We start from the raw sequence: 20992 nt of genomic DNA on the forward strand, positions 1-20992 counted from the left end.
AGACTGTCTTTTCAAAATAACTTAGACATGATATTCCTCCTTAAGTGACTGTATCGAGTAAAATATCCATTTAGATCTAGCATAGTAATATGAACTGTAGAGCACTGACATCTTAAACCATTGTTCATAACACTTGGGCTGAATGGGTGGCCTCACTCAGTGGGGCTCTTTCAATTTATAATTCATTGAAATCAGCCTAACACAAAGATACAATGTTCTCAGATCAATCAATTCTCTTAGTTTTCAGTCAAATCCAAAACCCCCCTGTAGACCTTGCAATATAAAAGGTGCCTCTAAGGGAAGAGTAATAAACCTTTTCAACTATAAACACTAGACTCAAGGAGCTGGAAACTGAGAGTTGGCAGAAGACCATTGCTCGGTGATCCAAAGAAGATTCCAGTAATCATTGCAGACCCCTGAGAGAAGCTCTATATTAGCCTTCAACGCCATCTTTGTCCCAATTCCCACTAATCTATGACCTATTCAGTAAAATGTTTCAGATAGAATTGAAAGCTTAAGACAGCCTTGAATACATTCAGTTTAGATGAATGAAATGTCAATGGTTACCCTCTTCTAGGATTTAAGGTCCTATAGCTCTGAAGTTGTTTTGCAATTTATTATGTTTTTGCACTTCCATTCATATAATGCTCATACTCGGTGCTCTTTGTGGTTTTCATATTGGTCTATGGGACGAGAAGTTCTCCCCAATGTTCATATATATACAGTGGGAAACCACAGGGAGAATGAGTAGGCAGAAATACAGGAGAAAGAGAAAGATCAGAAAAAATAGAGCACTAGGACAGGCAAGAGAGAGTGAAATGGACAACACACAGTGAAACAATAAAGCCATGTACAGAAACCAGAGAAGCAAATGCAAAAACAGAAAAGGAAAAAAGAGAAAGAGAGAGGAAAATAGAATATCTGCTTTTCAAGAAATCTATATGCACCGTAGATGGTAAATGCAAGAAACAGTGCTCCATTCCAGATTGTTCTGAGTGGAAGCATAGGAATAGAGGTGAAGTGTGACAGTTTTGTTGGCTGTGAAGAAGAGGAAAGTCATGAGAGCCAGTGTGCTGACCACCCCTACACATTCCTGCACCAAGGAAGCTGCAGCCCTCCAGGCCCAGGTGAGCTCAGGCCAACCTGACAGACTAGAATCAACAACACTGGAGCATAGCTGGAAACAAAGCATTGGACACCCTCGTGTCCGAGTCCACAGGGTACCAGCCATGGTGTAGCCCAAGCCAGTCTTGCCAGAGGAGAGAAAATTCCCAGTGGCCAAGAAAAATAAATGAGAGTCTTTTCCACCCAGTGGACTGGAAACTTAAGGAGACCCCTCCCTCAAGTTTACAACCCGAGCCAAATGAAGGCCTTCTGAGCTGGTATACAGAATAAGGTTCATCAGTGTGGTAAAATCAGATCACATGCTAGACCTCCCTGTAGAGCCTAAGTCTCTGAGGAGGTCAAAGCTGGGGAGAACCACAGGTATCTACTTGTTTGAGTCAGCTCAGGCTGCTATAACAAAATTCCATAGACTAGGTCGTTTAAATAACAGATACTCATTTCTCATAGTTCTGGAAGCAAGGAAATCCAAGATCAGCGTGCTCTGCCAGTCAGTTTCATTCCTGGTGAGAGCTCTCCTCCTTGTTTGCAAATGGCTGACTTCTTACTGTGTCCTCATATGGGAGAGAGAGAGAGAGATCACCTCTGTTTCTCTTCTCGTAAGGGCGCTAATCCCATTCCTGAGGGTATAAGGGCTCCACCCTCATGACCTAATTACCTCCCAAAGACCCCAACTCCAAATACCATCACATTAGAGATTACAGTTTGAACATATAAATTGTGGTAAGAAGGACAAACACTCAGTTCATAGTACCACTAGTATTTTCTTCTTTTTTATGACGAAAAATTGCAAACCATAGAAAAGTATAACATAAACCATAGTACCCCACCATCCAGACTTAACAAATGTTAATACTTTACCATATTAGTTTTGAATCTTTATTCTAAATGTTACATCTACACTTCGAAATGCATCTGAACCCTTTCCTGATCCTGTTTCCTGAGAAGTAACCACAATCAGTAAATTTGTGTTTACCCTTTAAATCTATCTTTTTATATTTTTAGTACATATTATATATGTATCAAAAACAATGCTTGGCGTTGTTTGAGAGTGTTTTTGAATTTGCATAAAAGGTAGTGCACGGGATTCTGAAACTTGCTTTTTAAAATTTAAACATAATGTTTTTGAGATTCATCCATAGTGCTACATGTAGGTCTAATTTACTCAGTTGTATGTTCTTCCTTTATTTGAACAGCCCTCAATTTATTTATCCATTCTTTTACCAGACTTTTGGCCTCTTTTTTTTTTTTTTTTTTTTTTTTTTGCTGTTACAGCATTGCCATGAAGTGCTTGTTAGAGTTTCTCTAGGATGTATGCTTGGTGGTAGGGTATATATCTCCAACTTTTATAGATATTACCAAATTGTGCCTATAACAGGACTCCCAATTTATGTTCAGCAAGTGTGTGAGGTTTCCTTTTTCTCAACACCCTCACTAATATTGTTGATTTTTAATGTTCGCTAATCTGATGGGTATGAGATATCTCATTTTTAATTTTAGTTTCTGTTTCTATGGTGACCAGTGAAACAGCACCTTCCCCTCCAGGTCAGTCTCTGCTATGAATTGTCTGTCTGTATTCTTGTCTTTTATTTTTGGGGGGTTATTTCTCAGTTATTTGCAGGAGTTCTGTATTCTGGTTGCCAATCCTTTGTTTATTGTGTGTAATGCTGTCTTCTCTCAAAATGTAATTTGTATTTGAACTGTGTTTTTGCTGTTTTTTTTAATCACTTAGACTGTTTTTCTTTTTCTTAATATAGTTAAATTTATCAGCTTTTTATTTATGCCTTCCATTTTTGTGTTTTGTTTTAAGAAATTCTTACCTGTCCTGAATGATAATCCTCTATAACTCCTTTTAAAGTTTTTCTTTTCATATTTTGATCTTGTTATTCTATAATGTATTTTTAGTATGATAGGCTATAAAGACATACTTAAAATTTTTCTCATAAGATATTCAAATGCCATAGCAATATCGAATTACCCATCATTTTCCCTATTGGATTGTAATGCCTCTTTTATCATATATATCAGGTTTTCATATATGTTTGGGTATCTTTATAGGCTCTCTATTCTGTTTTATTAGTCTTTTTGCTTTACCACTCTACCATTATCACACTTTTGATTAAATAGGTAAATAGTAAGTCTTGGTATCTACCAGAGCAAGTCTCCCCATATCCACCTTTAATTTTTCAAAATTCTCTTAGCATATTCTTGGCTTCTACATCTTCCAAATTAATTTTTAGATCAGCCTGTCAATGTCTACAAAATGCTTGTTTGAGACTACATTAGTTAGTTGATCAGATGCACAGAATCACTATGAATGATATAGACTAGGGATTTATTATAGGGCTTAAACCCTACATTTGTGATAGTTAATCATATTATGTAAGGCTGTTGGTTCTGTGTCTGATGTTGGAACTAAAATCAGCCAAGGCCAGCAGTAGGGAAAGAAGAAGAATGAAGCAGAGCAGAAACAATTAGAAACCCACAAGAGCTGAACCTGAATCTTTCTCTCACTGCCCCCAACCTCAGTGATGCAGAAGACCTTTAGAATAAGCTGGCATCCTTCATCACAGGCCTGTCACACAGAACTGGTCCAGCTGCTACCAAATGAGTTGCAACAGGGCCTGGCCCTAGACTGACCTTCAGAGCATAAAAAATGACTACTGCTTCACCTCTACCTTTCAATCCTCACACAGGTTTTTCTTATAGCTCATTCTAACCAAGGAAAATTCAATGAAGGAAAGTCTGGGTAACGAAGTTCCTGTCTAGCTAAATTGACACTCAAATTCAAAGCTACCTTGGGGACTTTATTTGGAAAGGCTTAAAGTTATAGATTAATTTAGACTAGTTGACATCTTTAAAATATTGAGTCATCCCATCCATGAGGTCAGTTGGTCTCTCTTTTTATTCAGTCTTCCTTTATGTCCTTTGAAATGTTTTGAAATTTTCTCTAGAATAGTCTTGTACATATTTTTAACCTTAAGTACCTCAGAATTTTTGTTTGATATTTTGAATGGCATCTTTTAAAATTGCATATTTTAATTGATTGCTAATGATTTATAGCAAAGGTTTTGATTTCTGTAAGTCTGTTGAAAGTGTACCTGCTATTATTCTGAACTATTATTGGTTCTAATCACTTGTGTGCTTGGATTTTTCTATTTAGACAGTTCTGTCAACTATAAATGTTGAAAAATTTGCCTCTTTCTTCCCAAATCTATGCCTTGCATTTCTTTTCCTTGTCTTACCGAATTAGCTAGAACTTTCCCTATAGTCTTGACTAGTAAGTAGTACAGGGACATTATTGTCTTGTTTCTGACTTTAATGAGAAAATTTCTAGAATTTCATCGTTAAGTATCATGTTTCTTATATATTTTTCGAATGTACTGTATATTAATATAAAAGCTTCTTCTGTCTCCAATTTAAATCTTTTCTCATGAATAAATTTTAAATTTAAACTAATGTTTCTCTTAATGTTTTAAGATAATTATGTATTTTTCTCCCTTATTTCAATCATGGTAGCCAGCTTCTAGTAATCCCCACTCTCTGGTAGTCACATTTTTGTGTAATTTCCTTTCATTAGTGTGGGCTGGATCTAGTGGCAATGTGATGATATGTCATCTCTGAGATTAGGTAAATAAAGATTTTTCTGGTTTAGAAAATGAATTAGTTTTCTGTCTTGTACTATTCTATAAACAGTTTGTACAGGAAAAATGATCTGTTTCTTAAAAATTTAGTAAAACTTATTTGCACGATTATCTGGGCTTGGTGTCATTAAAGTGAAGATTTTTAAAATTATGAAGCCATTAATAGTTAATAGTTACTAATCATTCTTCTTGATTTACTTTTTGATGTGTTATATTTTTGCAGAAGAGTGTCCATTTCATTTTTAAATTTAGTATAATAAACTTGTTCATATTCATTACCTGTGAATTTTTTAAATCTCTAAGTATTTATGATTATGATCCCAATATTATTTATTTAGACTTTTTTATTTCTTGATTAAGCTTGCCATAAATTTTACTATTATATTAAATTCTTCCAAAAATTCTTTTTTGGCTTGCTAAGACTCTATTGTTTCTTAATTTTCTAATTTATTAATTTTAGTTTTATAATTACTATTTTATTATTCTACTTTCTTTGGATTTACTGTTATTTTCTCTTAAGTACAATACTTAACTAATTTATTTTTAAACTTATTTCATATCTAATAAATATGTTTAATACCCCACTTTAAACAAAAACATTTTTTTCACTACTTCTGCACCCAGAACCTGGTGCTTCAGGCCAACTCATATTTGCCTTTCTGCTCCACTTCTGATCAAGAAATGTTTATTTTGTCTTTGCATATGGCTATGTCTGTTTCATTTTCTCATTTTATATTTTGTCTAGTATCAGTATCATTGGAGCAAAGATGGTGATTGAAGCATCAACTTACACTATGACCCTGACAGAAGTCTCCAGCTAATTCTTGTACCGAGCATCAAAATGCAAAAGTCTTTTTCCAGATTGAAAAATTTAACACTCATGGATGGTGCAAAGATGTTTCAAATTAAAACCCGTGCTCGTGGGCCTGCAACTTTCAGTGTTGACCCACATGTCCTCCCTACGTTGGGTGGAGGTGGGGATGGGCATGAATCTGTTTATCCTTGGCAGCCTAATTATGTGCCTGACTAATGGAGGCAGTGGCTGGTCAGCATCACAGGTTTCACCATCACAGTTTTCGCCCCAGGTGACCCACTGCTTAAAGAGCCTTTTGCCTCGTGGTACCATCCTCCCCTGAGGTTTCCAGTCAAACAACGAGTTTACGTACTGTTGGTAAGTAAATACGTGCTTAAAATGTTAAAACAAAACTCCAAGAATTGATTTACCCTTGAACTCAGAAGGATATGAATCCTAACTATAAGTATGTGGTAATGTGGCTATGATGGAGGTGGGAGCTACACTTAAAGCCATTGAATAAATACTATAGTCAATATTGTAGTAACTATGTATGGTACCAGGTGAGGACTAAACTTATTGGAAATATCACTTCATAAATTATATAGATGTCTAACCTCTATGCTGTACACCTGAAACTAGTGTAAAGTAATATTAAACATCAACTGTAATTGAAAAAAAATGCTACACACATAGGATATCATAATATAATACATAATATAATATATAACAATATAATGTATTATAATATGTTAAATATTATAATATATTATAGTAAACTATATAATAATAATAGATATAATATATAAATATACTATACCCTTAGGATAAAGGCCATCTGGGTATTCACAGCCCTTTGAGATTTGATCCATGACTTCCTTCCCAGCCTCCTTTCTCCACTGCTGTCTTCCCATGCTACACTTCTTTCAGTTCTTTATATACTACCTGATCTCTCACCTTGGGACCTTTGTACTTGCTATTGCCTTTTCCTGGAATATCCCTCCACCCATTCATTTCCTCTCCTTGCTTGCCTAACTCCTACTCAGCTTAGCTCTCAGTCCTTCCCTGCTGATCTGACAAGGTAAGGGACCCCTATTTATGTTTTCGTTCTAATACTCTTTAATTCTTTTGTCACAGCAGTAATAACAATGTATTGAAATTGATTATTTTCTTCCCCTTTTAGACTGGGATTTAGGCTTGAGAAGGCAGGGTTCATGTGTGTCCTGTTCACATTATATCCCTAGTGCCAAGCCCAATGCTGACATATAGGAGAGACCCATTTGATGAGAGAGAGAGAGAGAGAGAGAGAGAGAGAGAGAAAGAGAGAGAGAGAGAGAGAGAAGAGAGAAAGAGAGAAGAGAAATAAAAAAACCCAATACGACCCACGCATCAAATACTGCACATGCCCTCCTTCCATCCCTCCCCCCCTCAACCCCGACGACTTCATTCTACTTCCTTCTTCGTCCTCCTTCCTTCCTTCCTTCCTTCCTCCCTCCCTCCTCCCTCCCCCCCCTCTCCCTCCTCCCACGCCCTACCGCCCTACTCCTAACACAAGAAGTGCTTCATTTATGAGTAACTAGAAAATTACCCATGGGCTCCATGCTTTAACTCAGGAAATGCATTGTTAAAAAGGACATTTTAGACAACTGTGGCAGGTGTGGGTGAGGTATATGAGAGTGTCTTTATCCCAAAATGGGCTCTTCTCAATACCTGAAGAGATGTAGTATTTATTCTGGGTTACTTGTGAGGTCCCTTCTTCACTCCCTCTCCACATCACCTGCCCACTTTAATGACATGGCCATACTCTGACCCTTGCTGTAATCTAACCACCCTACCAAAATCTCAAGACTCTCATCTGAACTCCCTATTCCTATACTGTTGCTGGGTTATTCAGAGCCTACTTGAGCCCAATAAAACACCAAGTGCTGCTCAGTGTCTGACCGTTTTCCCTGTAACAACAAGCTACAGAAAGAACAGCAAATTATAATTTCTATAATAGACCAGATATACAAAAACAAAGCAATTATATTTTAATTTTATGGCAGCCAACACATTCCTTAGAGTTGCTTCCTCCTTAAAGGGGTGAGGTAGGGAATTAATATATCCAAGCTCAGAGAGGGTTTCTAATCTGACTCTGAGTTGGGAGGCCACAGAACTAGTTCGCTCTTGCTTTTGGAACTGTTAGAGACTGTCTAGAGGAAACCTTAGGAACTTGCCTACCAGCACCCTACTAATTTGTGGTTTCCCAGGCAACTCCCTACATTACTAAGTAGTTCAAGTTGATATATACTTTGAGGAGAACAATTTGACAACACATAGCAGCCTTGGCATTTTCCTCTTTGCTCTCAGGTTCATTTTTGCCATTCTATGCTCTGTTCTGCAGGACCCTCTGTAAAATTTTCAGGGCCAGTACAAAATAAAAATGCAAAATCCCTTGTTCAAAAAGTATTGAGCAAGAGCATGACAGCATGGGGCTCTCCTAAGGATGGGACCCTGTGCAACTGCACAGATCAAATGTCCATGAAGCTAGCTTTGCTGCTCTTATCAGATAATACTGGACCCTGAAAACTACTTTTCCAGACTTCTTTGCCATCTTGCTTCTGAGCAGATTCAGGCAGCATTGGTGAGGCAGGAAGAGCAACTGGAAAGCAGAAAGAAAGAAGGCATTTGTGTCCCTCTCTCCTTCTGGATACATCCTTTGGTGGTTCCAGTAGCTGCAGCAGTGAGTGACTATGGCTCTAGCATTCTTCAGTGACTCCAGTAGTGGCATCAGTGGTTTCAATAGCAAGCACAGTCTCTACCACTGTCATCAGTGAGCACATGCTGGACTTTGGCAACATTACCTCCTCCTGTTTGCTCCTACAATCCTAGGGTTGGTAGTGGCTTCCTGCAGTTACTAATCTAGGGGTTACTTCACCTTCTCCTTTTTGCTTCTGCAGCCCTTTCAGCAATAGTAATTATTCCTTAAATTAGGTCCCCTGACTGAAACAATTAACATGATTTCTATTTTCCTGATGAGACACTGACTAGCTAAATTCTTAAAATTATATCTACCCATAACCCAGCTATTCGACTTCTAAGGATTTATAACAAGGATACAATCATGGAGTAGGAAAAGATCTAGCCAAAATATTGTTTATTGCAGTGTTGTCTCTAAAAGTAGCATGCCAGAAATAACCTAATTCCTAAATCTCCAACAGTGCATCCATTAACAATAATGAGATAGGAAAGACAAATATTAATGGAACAGAATATAATATAAAATCCAGAAATGAACTCAAATACATAAGGAAATTTAGTTTATTAGTGAAGTGGTATCTTTTTGTACAAAACATACAACTGTTAGGGAAAAAAACAAAAATACAAAAAGTTGCAAACCAATATCCCTCATGAACAAAATATACGAATCCTAGCAAAGTATTAGCAAATAGACTCAAGCAGTATATAAAAAGAATAATAAATCATGATCAAGTGGAGTTTATTACAGAAATGACAAGTTGACTTATTATTCAAAAATTAATATAATTTACTACATTAATAAAGACACAAAAAATGATCATCTCTACAGATAGAGAAAAGGCACTTGTCAAAATTCATGATAAAAACTCTAAACAAACTAGGAATAGAAGAATGCTTTCTAAACCTGATAAAGGGCATCTACAACCTACAACTAACATCATACTAATGCTTATGATTTGCTAGTCAACTCTATATACTGCAGACTAGTTCAAATTGGCATAAATTTTGTGGAGAGCAACTTGGCGATACGTACCAGCTGATCATTTACTTGTTTGCTCTCAGGTAAGATCAAGAACAAGGCAAAGACACCCACTCCCCCTACTTTAGCCAACATTTTACTAGAGATCTTAGCAAGTACAATAAGGTAAGAAAAAGAAACAAAAGATATAAAGCTTAGAAAAGAAGAAAAACTTTATTCATAGATACCATCATTGTATATGTAAAAAAGTAAAATCAACACATAAGACTGGAACAACTGGATATCATTTGGAAAAAATTAAATTGGGTACACATTTCACACATTATGCCAGAAAAAAATTAATAGATTAATAAAATCATAAAGACACTAGAGGAAGCCATGAGACAATGATCTTACAATATGAATGTGTAAGACCTTTCTAATTATGAAATAACATCTAGACATATAAAAAAACTGCCAAATATAACAACAATAACAAACTTCTTAATGGCAAAAATACAATAAGCAAAATGAAAAGACGAATGGAAAATTGGGGAAAATATCTGTGATTCATATTACAGACAAAGGGCTAAAATCCTAATATAGAAAAAGATTCTATAGGGAAACAGCCTACAGTCCAAAAGAAAATGGGCAATGGCTATGGATAAAAAGGAAATATCAAAAGCTCTCAAATATATGAAAAGATTCTCAACCTCACCTATACTGAGAACAAAAATTAAAAGCACCCTAAATATCATTTTTATTCATCAGATTGGCAAAAGTCAAATACATTTTTAACATACTCATTGATGAGGATGTAGAGAAACCTACACTTTTATATGTTTTAGTAAGAGTATATAAACTGGTATGTACTCTGGGGAGAGCAATTTGATATCTATCAAAATTATGAATGCGTGTACCTCTTAACCTGTCATTACATTTCAAGAACTTTATCCTACAGGTGTATTGCCCCAATGTGAAAGAAGATTATTTATGGCAGTATTTTTTTGAAGTTCCAAAAATCCAAAGTAACCTAAATGTTGAGCAGCAGGGGATTTGTTAAATAAAGTACACTGATATCAGAATTCTTATGACAGCACTTAAACACGAGAAAACTGTATATATTGATCTATAGTGACCTTCGAGATTTTAAGTTAATAAAGTAAGGTACAAAACACTATTATGATATTAACCATTTGTATAAAAATGTGGGCAAGAAAGATATATTTGTTTGGATATACCTAAAATATCCCAGGAAGGATTTACCAAAATAAAAAAATAAATAAAGGTAAGATTCATTTGCTTCTGGAAAGGGTAATTAGGTAGCTGAAGAACAGGGTTATCAAGGAGATTTTTCATTACATGTCTTTTTATACTTGTTGAATTGAACCATGTGAAAATTTACTTATTCAAAAGAAAAATTATTTTAAAGTAAAACAGAATGTAAAATAAAATACATTCATAGAAAAATGTTAGCAGAAAAAAATTATAAGAAAATATACACAGACTGATCTCACTTTTATTTTTTTAAGTGTACGGATGTGCATAAGAAAGAGAAAAACAATATATACTGAAATACGGTAGTCCCCCCTCATTTGGTTTTTCTATCTGTGGTTTCAGTTATCTTCAAACAACCACAGTATAAAAATATTTTATGGAAAATTCTAGACATAAATAATTTAGAAGTTTTAAATTTCACGCTATGCTGAGTGGTGATGAAATCTTGCGCATCCAGCTCCTTCCCATCCATGACCTAAACATCCTTTTGCTACGTGGCTCCACATTGTATCCGGCTCCCTGCTGCCCACTGTTCCCCTAGTACCATCTTGCTTATCAGATCGACTGTTGAGGTATTACAGCACTTGTATTCAAGTAACCCTTATTTACTTAATAATAGCCCCAGTGTGAATGAGTAGTGATACTGGCCATTCAGATATGCCAAAGAGAAGCACTTTAAGTGGAAAGGTGAAACTTCTCAACTTAATAAGGCACTTTATCATCTCACATCATCACAAGAAGAAAGGTGAGTAAGTATAGTAAGATATTTTGAGACAACATTCACAGAACTTTTATTAGAGTATATTGTTATTGTTCTATTTTTATTAGTTATTAGTGTTAATTTCTTACTAATTTACGAACTTTATCATAGATATGTATGTATAGGAGAAAATATCGTATATATAGGATTCAGTGCTATCTGAGATTTCAGGCACCCACTGGTGGTCTTGGAACATATCCCCAAAGGATAAGGAGGGAGTATGGTATTAATCATGATTTCCTCTGGGATTATGAGATATAGTTGATTTTGCTTTTTGTTTATTTTTAAACTCTTCTACAGTGAAATATTCCTTTTATAACAAGAAATAAATATGCTATTAAGAAAGCATCACAAATGCATGGCTTCCCATCTCAGCTAGGCAGCTGTTGCCATTTAATGATCCTATTACAGGCATACCATGTTTTATTGAGATTTGCTTTATTGCACTTCACAGATGTTGTGTTTCTTACAAATTAAAGGCAAGACCCTCCATCAGCAAAAAGATTATGACTCACTTTATTGCGGTGGTCTGGAACAGAACCTGCAATATCTCCGAAGGTATGCCTGTACTCAATATATTGAGTCAGCCTATTCATCCAACAGACAAAACCTGCCATGTGCTGGGCACAGTACAAGGAATAATAGGCATTCCAATGACAGGCATTCCAAAACCCTGCCACTCTCCCCACAGCCTCTGTCACATTCCCCATCATCTCCTTTGCACAGACTACCTAATTCCACTTCACGAGACAACAGAAGCCACCAGGTGTGAATGCCCCCAAGTCTTTCCTCATTCTACGTCCAAAGTTCTCTGTATTTTCAGCCAGGCTCATATCTTTCTTTCTACCTCAAGATAGACATAGCTTTTCTTTTACTTCCTGGACTCGACAATCTGTTGCCTTCTGTACCTGGTTTTATCAATGATCTCCTCCTTCATATATTTTTAATTTCTTACTATCCACTAGCTCCTTATTCTCAACTGAAACATATTCAAGTATTTGCAATCTAGAAAAAAATGTTTCAATCATCTTTCCTTCCCCCAATACATCTGCTTTGCCCTTTAATTTCCTAACTTCTTGAAAACTCATGCTATTACCTTTGATGATATGTGTTTACCTGTAGTTTACATCTCAGCTCCTTTGAGTTTGATTAATGTCCCACTAATCTACTGAAACTTTTCTTCTGTTAGTAATGCTTTTGGCTGTAATTTACAGAATGTCCAACCAGCGATGGCTTAAACACAAACAGTATTATTTAGCCTCATAAACAAGCCCAGAACTAGGTTACTGCCAGCAAGTCAGCATTTAACCTATGGCAGGGTTCTGGTTTTATGTCTCAGAAATTCTCTTGGCCTTCCTCTCATGGCCATAACAGATCTAAACATCATAGCCTCACATGACTGTATGAGGAGACCTTAAAGGCTCATTGGATGAATTTTCTTCTCATGCTTGCCTCTCAGCATGAAGGAAAAGCTTTCTAAGAAACCCCTCATCAAACTTGCCCTTTGGTCAGAACTGAGTCAAATGCCCACCTCAAAAAGTAGTGATAGGCCTACTTTTCCTGAGATCAAGGGATCTCTGCCAGAAAGGGAGGAGAGTAGCTTTTCTGTAGAAAATGAAGTGTGTGACCCACCAAGCTCCCCAAATCACCGCTTAGTTTTTAAATCCAGTCCTCACCCTGTTGGACCACTGTTGATAGCTCCCTTCCTCTTGATCTTCTCTTCCTCTAGCTCTGGTAACACACCTTTTCTCCTGTCCTCCTCTACTTCTATTTTACTCTCCTTCGGCATGTACACAATCATCTTTCTCTTTTCCCTTGATATTTGCTCCCTGGGCAATCTCATCCACCGCCACAGCTTCAATCTCAACCTAGATAACTGACTTCTCTAAAACCTAAGCCTCTACTGAGATCCAGACCTATCTCTCCAAATGCCTATTGCCCATCTCTATCTAAATAGATCAGTTAGGCTCTTTATGTTGCAAATACCACAACCAAGCTGGCTTTATATAATAGAATACTTCTTGGCTCATGTAACATGACAATTACAGATTCTGTGAGCTTTAAGGTCAATTAATTCATTAACCCACTATCATCAAGGGCACAATTCCTTTCCAACTCCCTATCTGACTTCAATCTGTCCAATTCACCCTAAGACTGGCTTCCCTCATGGTGACAGAGTGCCTGAAGATCCTCTAGACTCTGAAATCATATATTACTACCTCATGCAAAAGAAAAGAGTTAAAAGGAGCTTCTTTTATAGAAGCTGCCAATAAAGTCTCCTTGATCCAAGTTGGGTCATGTACCCATTCTTAAAGTACCAGGAGATTAAGTTGTTTTTGATAAGCTTAGGCCTAAAGCAAAATGCCAAAGTTCTATACCCCAAGACAGAGTTCAGATTCCCCCCAAACACTTGTATTGCCCAAGGGGGCATGGGTACCCAAACAGAAATAAAGGCAAGCCTCCAGGACAAAGGAAAATTGGTACTGGGACAGCGACTACAGTATCCACCTGATTTCCCTCAGGCTCTCTAAACTCAAAATGTCAAACCAAGTTAATTCTTTCAGTCTCTGCTTCCATCCCTAAATTTGCTCCTCCAGTTTTGTTGTTGTTGTTTTGCTATCTTAGTTAATGACATCAGTCTCCACATTCATTAATCTGAGGCTTTACTCTGGATTCTTCCAAACATTCAGGCAGTTAGTTACTAAGCCCTGCTCATCTAGAGCAGGGGTCCCCAACCCCTGGGCTGCAGACTGATACAGGTCCATGGCCTGTCCAGAGCAGGGCCTCACAGCAAGAGGTAAGTGGTAGGCCAGCGAGGACAGCTTCATCTGTATTTGCAGCCACTCCCCAGTGCCAGCATCACCGCCTCAGTTCCTCCTCAGGTCATCAGGCATTAGATTCTCATAGGAGCACCGGAACCTGATGCCAAAAAGTTTGAGGACCACTGATCTAGAGGTCGATCTTCATTGACTGTCTTTTCTAATGTAAATGGGTCATATTGTTCTGTTTCTTATTGTGAATAACAAGTTGTAAACTGTGGGTTCTGTTATAGTCCTCCAAAGAGTATTGACTCTTTAGTTTGTATACAGTTAATACAAACTGCAGAACTCCATCTTCCATAAAGCGAGTACTTGTGTAGACTTACCTGGGCTTCTAGGAGTCTGCCACATGCACGTGTGAGTCAGCCATTGGCCAGAGCTTTGAGCAGAGTTATACCTTAAATTTGAGGTTCCTCCGTTCTAGCTCTCTCATTTCTGGAATTTATTCCTGTACTTTCCAGCACTTGTGGGTGCCCCAAAACGTATCCTCTGGCTCTTTCAGCCAATAAGACTGTTGGCTTTCTATCAGTATTTTAACCATTTAAATGGTACCAATTAGACCTATCCTCAGGCTAAAAGCCATAATAAACAAGACAGTCTCCTCATATCATTCTCATCTTCCAAATGCCAACTCCCTTCCACTATCTGCCTGTTTTTGTTCCTTCTCCAGGAACCTCAGGTTATTTTTTTTTAACATGTTATCCAGAGTTTATAGTTGTTATGAATAAAATGGTTTATCCAACAAAAGCTTACCAGTCATGCTAGAAAGGATTCAACAAATAATTCTAGCTCTCTGCCTTCAGGGCACACAGTAAGATTGCGTTTTCTGTTTCCCTCATGGCTGGGATGGTGACATATGAGATCTAAGTAGAAATTATGACTTGAATGTTCCAAATGGTGGCTATTTCATCAGTCTGGTCCTACAATAAGAGAGACTCCAGCCAATCCCTGTTTAAGATGTATTGTGATCAAGAAACAAATCTACTGTGCCACGCTGCCTCTATTATACAAATATGACCAACATCTTCATAAGTAACCAAAATACTCTTGCGTAAGCCAAATACATGGTCATGTCCTTGCCCGTCACCCTCACCCTTACTTTAGCACTAGTGGTTGGAGCTGGAGAAAGAACGAACCTGTGCGACACATCCTACTCCTATATACTCACAGTGCCCTTCTCCACAGATGGCTGCAGCCACAGCAGAAAGAACTCACTTTTGGCCTTACTGCTTACTCATATACAGGGACACAATACTGATGTGCTTAAGAAGATGAGGTCCGGATTCAGAGTCCTCAGTTCAAATTGTAGCTTCACCATCATGTGAGCTTGTATTTCTCATTTACCCTCTTTGTATTTAACTTTCTCATTTATAAACCAGAGATGTTAAGACTACATAGAATGTATTTTGGGATGCCTGGCATATAGCAAAGGTTCAAAAAATTTATAACTGTTTATACCGTTTACTCAACATTCAGCAAAATTTACTGAGAGCTTATCCTCTACCAGGCACTGTTCTAGGCACTAAAAGTACATCTGTAAACAGAACAGCTTATGTTTAGTATAAGACAGACAGTAAACAACAAATATATTAAATAAGCAAACTATGTAGCATGTTGGAATATAAGTGCCATGGAAAAAGAAAATGTAGAAAAGGAGCAACTGCAGAGGTTGCAACCACAAACACAACTCCAAGGCAGATCTATCTTAAAAAGAGATATTTGAACAAAGGTGCCAAGCAGAGATCTTCGAGAACAGGGTTCCAGGTACGAGAAAGAGCCACTGACAATGCTTTAAGGTGGGAAGGGTGGCTGGAGTAGAGTGAGGAATGGGGTGCAAGTAGAAGAGGTCAGAAAGTCCCTTTTTGGGAGGATGGTATGAACCTTGTCCCCACTGTGAGGGCTTCAGCAGTTACTCTGAGTGAGGAGGAGTCACTGAGGAGTTTTGAGCAGAGGAATGATGTGACCTGACATGTAAAGAAGACCATTCTAGCAATTGAGTTGAGAAAAGAAGCCAGGGAAAGGGCAGAAGCAGGGAGACCGGCTAGAAGACTCCCACAGTTATCAGTGCAAGAGATAAAAATGGAAGCAGTGAAGGTGACTCAAAGTGCCAGATTCTGGATGCATTTGGAAAATACAGCTAACAGGAGTTCCTGATGAATTAGCTATGGGGTATAAATAAAGGAATCAAGGATAACACTTTGGTTTATGGCCTGAGCAACCAGATGTACAAAAAATGCCTTTATCCTAGTTGGGGAAGGCTTTAAATAGAGCCGTTGTGGGGGGGGGGGGCAGTTATAATAATCAGTAGTTCAGTTTTAATATGTTAAATTTGAGATGCTTGTTAGATATTCAAGTGGAGATGATGAGTAGATGGTTGGATAGTCAAGTCTTGTGTTCAAGAGAGAGGTATGGACTGAAGATAACTTGGGAGTCATTGGCACAGAGAAGATATGAAAGCCGTGGGATGGGATCGAGTTGCCAAGAGAGTGAGCATAGGTAAGAAAAGAGCCAAGGACAGGGCCCTGGGGCACCCCAACTTGTAGAGAGCAAGGAGAACTAAAATACTGAAGGACACTAAAAAAGAAATTAAATTCCTTGAAACAATTTCTTCTCTTGGCTTCCAGGACACAATAGTCTCCTCTTTTCCCTCTTACTGTACCGTCCACTCCTTCTTAGTCTTCTTTGCTTCATGGTGGATGAAGTGAAACAAGTACTCAATAGATCTGGCAGGCTGGAGATCATTTGTGACCTTGACAAGAGCAGTTGTGGTGGAGCAAGTGGGGTGAAAGTGATTGGTGTGAGATCAAGAGAGAATAAGAGATTTGGATGCACAGGCAGTGAGTACAGGCAACTTTGTGATGTTTGCAGCCAAAAAAAAAAAAAAAAGGCAGGTGGAGTAATATTGGAGGGGACTATGGGACAAAGAAGATATACACACACATACAGATACATATAAAGATGGGAAGGAGTACACCATGTTTTTGTGTTAATGTGAATTATTTAGGAGAAACAATCGACAAGGAGACTGGGGAACAATTTCAGGAGCAGTCATTAGTCAAGAGGAAAAGGGACCATGGTGCCAAGTGGAGGAGGCAGAAACACTACACCCAGGTGACAGGAGAGAAGGCAGAGTCTGAGTAGAGAGGCAGGTAATATGGAAACTATGGTGTTGGGAAGGTTAGGCAGTTCTTGCCAAATTGCTTTAATTTTCTTAGTGAAATAAGAAGCAAGGTTTTCAGCCCAGAGTGAGGAAGGGAAGGGTGTTGAATGTTTGAGAAAAGAAGGTGCCATGTAGTCATTTCAGAGTGTGGAAAGTAAAAAGACTAGGGAAATGAAGAAGGGCAGGGTTGAGAGCCCACTTGAGATTTAGGATCATAAATTTAGTGACAAGAGTTAGCACTGTTGCTTTCATTCAGCATGTTAAAGCTGAACAGGACCAGGGTTTTTGCCAGGTAGCGGAATCTTCCGGGAATGACAGGGAAGTGCACAAGAGCCTAAAACAGACAGCAACAAGCTGTGGGTGGTACAGTCTGATGGCAGGTACTTCTGAGCAGCCAGGGGGTTTCAGGCCACAGAGGGTATGGGAGAAACAGCCTTACTGGGGTGATAATTTTCCTGCACAGGGTGGACCTGCTCTGTTATGAATTCCACTGATGAGAGTACCTTACTCAATGTTTCCTTCCCCCTTCAACAGATGAGAGGCCAGCCAGGAGAAGGGATTCATTCAGGTTCCTGGGGTCGGGGGGGGGGGGGGGACGGAACAGTCGGGATTGCCATTCTCCCTTCTTAAAAGAACATTTAAAACACCCTTATTTGTTTCTGCCTCTGTGCAACATTTGTGCTGGGAAAGGACAAGGGAGCTAGTTGGTAACCATGGGAGTGGAGCAGAGTTGTGGTGAAGAGGTGGGTTTTTAAATGGGGTGAACTTCAGGCAGGCAGCACCCAGAGCTCAACCCTCATGGCCTCCTCTGAGTTCTTCTCTCATTCAGCTTACTTAGGGAGGGAGGCTGAATTCTTCCCTGCTGGGGAGCAACCTTTGAAAGGGAAAGCTTTTGCCAGACTCCACAAGGAGAGGGTGTGTCTGTCCCTGGGAGCAGGTTTCCAAGCTCTGCCTAAAAACCTTGCTCAGCAGGGAACTTTGGGCACTCGGTCATGAACAGGACAGCCTGTGACAGCAAATAAGCCAGCTCTGCAGCATCCTGGATCCTGAGTTCTTACACACCGTCCGTTCTCTCACTACCCCTCCCTAGACAGGTGGTCATTCATGGGGGTGGCCTAGAGCCCTGGCCAAATCAGCCAGGCAGGGCCACCACAGGATAGTGTCTGGTGCCAAGGTGTGAGAAGAGGCAGAGAGGCCATCATCTCTTCCACATTCCTGGATGGGGAGCCCCAAGAGCCTTTCTTTCCAGGCCAAAGAAATGCCCCCAAGTAGACCACAGGGCAATGCAGGGCAGGGCAGGGCAGGGCAGGGCAGGGCAGGGCATACCCTGGCCACAACTCAGGTCCAGGGAAGTCTCATGACTGCAGTGTTTTACTGCAGGTTTCCCAGCTGCTCAGGGCGGGAGGCAGCATGGGGTGGTGGGGGCGAGAAGGGAGGGGAAAAAGGAGGGGGGAAGTAAACAGGAGACCAAAGAGAGAGCCAGTTCCCTGCGTTCAGAGAACACCAGCCGCCTCCGGTCCCCGGTGGGTGGTTGTATGTGTGGAAATGAAACTAGGAGGGGAATGGAGAGAGGGAAGAGTCAGGACACACTTCCAGGCTGTTATCCACCCACCTCGCTTTCCCGACCCCTCCAGCTCACCACCCCCTGGGATGAGGTGGTGGGAGGGAGACTGTTCACGAAGCGCCCACCCCCAAGTGCGCGTAGCTCGTTCAGCTGTCGGTGAATCAGACACTGGCTCAGCAGCTTATCACCTGCGCTCTAGAGGGGAACAGGGGGCGGCCTTGGGACTTGGGAGGGGGGAGGTTGGGTAAGCGGAAGATCCAGTATAGGCCTGGGCTTGGGGGTGACGCCTGGGGCTGGAAAGAAGGGGTGTGAACGCCTACACATATCTCTACTCCGTCCCCAGACACCGGGGTAGCAGGAGATGGGGGTGGGGGGGGGGGTTGAGACGAGGGCATGAGGTTACAACCTAAGGGGGGACTGGAAGCAGGGAAGGGTAAGTGGGCGGGAGTGTACTGCGGCGAGAAGCGATAGGGTGCAGGGCTGGCGCGGGCCGTGGGGCAGCCTGCTGCCCTCCGCCTGCCCGCGCGGGGTTATGCGAGGTAACCGTGAGCGGGTAGGAGGAGGGAGGCGGCGGAGGCCGCGGGCCGGGGTGTCTGACGCTTGTTGGACAAAGAGATGATGAAACGTGAGCGCTATATTTACCAAGGGGGTGGAGACCGAGCCCGGGGGGAGGGGGGCGAGTAAAAAGGACAAACTGTTCCACAACAACCACAGGAAACACAGCCCATCTGACTCACCGGGAGGGCCGCGCCGACCCCCTCGCAGGGTTAGCCCAGAGGCAGATGTAGAGCTGAAGAGCGAGGGTGCCCCCCAGACGGCCCAAACTTGGGCGCTACAGCTGGGGGATGAGCTGGCTGTCAATAAAGGCACCTTAGCTCCAAGAGTTGTGTGTGTTGTGTGGCTTTTGTGGGGGGAAGGAGAGAGCGAAATGGCAGGAATGTTTCCTAACGCCGTGGCTCGACCATCGCGGGAGAGATTGCCTGCAAACTCGGCGAGCACGATTCCTGCAAAGTCATCTCTTCCCGCACGCCTGGCCAGCCCGGCCGCCCCGCCCATGGACAGCAGCACCCGCCTCTCCCGTTCTCCCCCCGCTGCCTTCCCAGTCCTGCTCAAGGCGCTCAGAGTTGGGGTGCGGTGCAGTGCCGGCTATGTTTAGAAGCTGATGTCATCCCGACACCCTACTCCGCAGTGTTCCCAGGGGGACCGCAGGGCAGGTTTTCCTCTTCCTCGCGGTCGTGGGGGACGGGGAACGTGTCTCCCTCTCCCCTACCCACCCCCCAGCCCAACACACACACCTCCTCCACACCTGTCTTACCCGGGAGAGTTAAAAAAAAAAAAAATGCAGCTCCGCCAGAGTTATGAAACAGGGTGGTGGGGGCGGTACACGCACGCGGAGGGCGCAAACCCAAGGACTTGGGCCTAGAGGGATCAACAACCCTCGCTGCCTACTCCCGCCCCCTCTGCTTCCCGCCCGGGTGCGGGGGCTAATTTCAAGGTTAGCTCACGTGGGCGCGGGCGCCCGGAGCGACTTGCACGAGTTTGGGGCGGGTTCCTCATCCCCCAATCTAGGGCAGTTTGTTCAACTGCAGTAAAGGGAGCTTGATGTTCCAGCAGGGAAGGGATTTCTGAGAACTGGGACTGTCCTCAGATGAACTCGCCTCCTCCGGCTGCTGCTGCGGTGGCCGCCTGCGGAAGACTTTTTAAAAGGGCGATGCCAGGCTGGGGCGCGCAGCTCGCAAGTGGCTGCGCCGCCCGCCAGTCTGCGGTCCGAGCCTTGCGCCCGCCCCCGAGCGCGGGTGATTCATATCGCGCAGTGCGGGGCTTCTTCTTGTGCGGGGGGCTGCGATCTAAACTTGTCTTCCTGCATATGCATGAACGGGTGGCCTTTCTGCTCGGCAAAGGAGAGGCCTGGAGTTCTGCGGAAGGCTGCTAAGTGGAGCGAAAGCAAAGTAGGACGTCGTGCAAGTTTTCGCGTGGGCCATAACGCCCGCCTTCCCCCCATCCCCCGCCACCTCCAGCCCCTGGGTGTTAACTGTCGTTAAGGACACGGGCGTTTCACCAGATAGGGCTTTACCTGATTGTATTACAAATCCAGGAACTCCGCCATTGTTGGAACCCTGATCCCTTCAGCCCCGCCTCCTCCTACCCAAGCTCG

At 41.3% G+C, this 20992-nt stretch overlaps 1 protein-coding gene across 1 annotated transcript; it reads right to left on the bottom strand.

Moving 5' to 3' along the window:
• Positions 1–18570: 18570 nt before the first annotated feature.
• On the bottom strand, positions 18571–20827 carry LOC118600412. The gene has a single exon (XM_036218097.1). The coding sequence runs from the start codon at positions 19891–19893 to the stop codon at positions 19237–19239; it is 657 nt and encodes a 218-aa protein (XP_036073990.1). The 5' UTR covers positions 19894–20827; the 3' UTR covers positions 18571–19236.
• Between the last annotated feature and the right edge of the window lie 165 nt (positions 20828–20992).

The sequence above is a fragment of the Rousettus aegyptiacus genome, unplaced genomic scaffold (assembly GCF_014176215.1).
Source record: "Rousettus aegyptiacus isolate mRouAeg1 unplaced genomic scaffold, mRouAeg1.p scaffold_m13_p_3, whole genome shotgun sequence".
Lineage (NCBI taxonomy): Eukaryota > Metazoa > Chordata > Mammalia > Chiroptera > Pteropodidae > Rousettus > Rousettus aegyptiacus.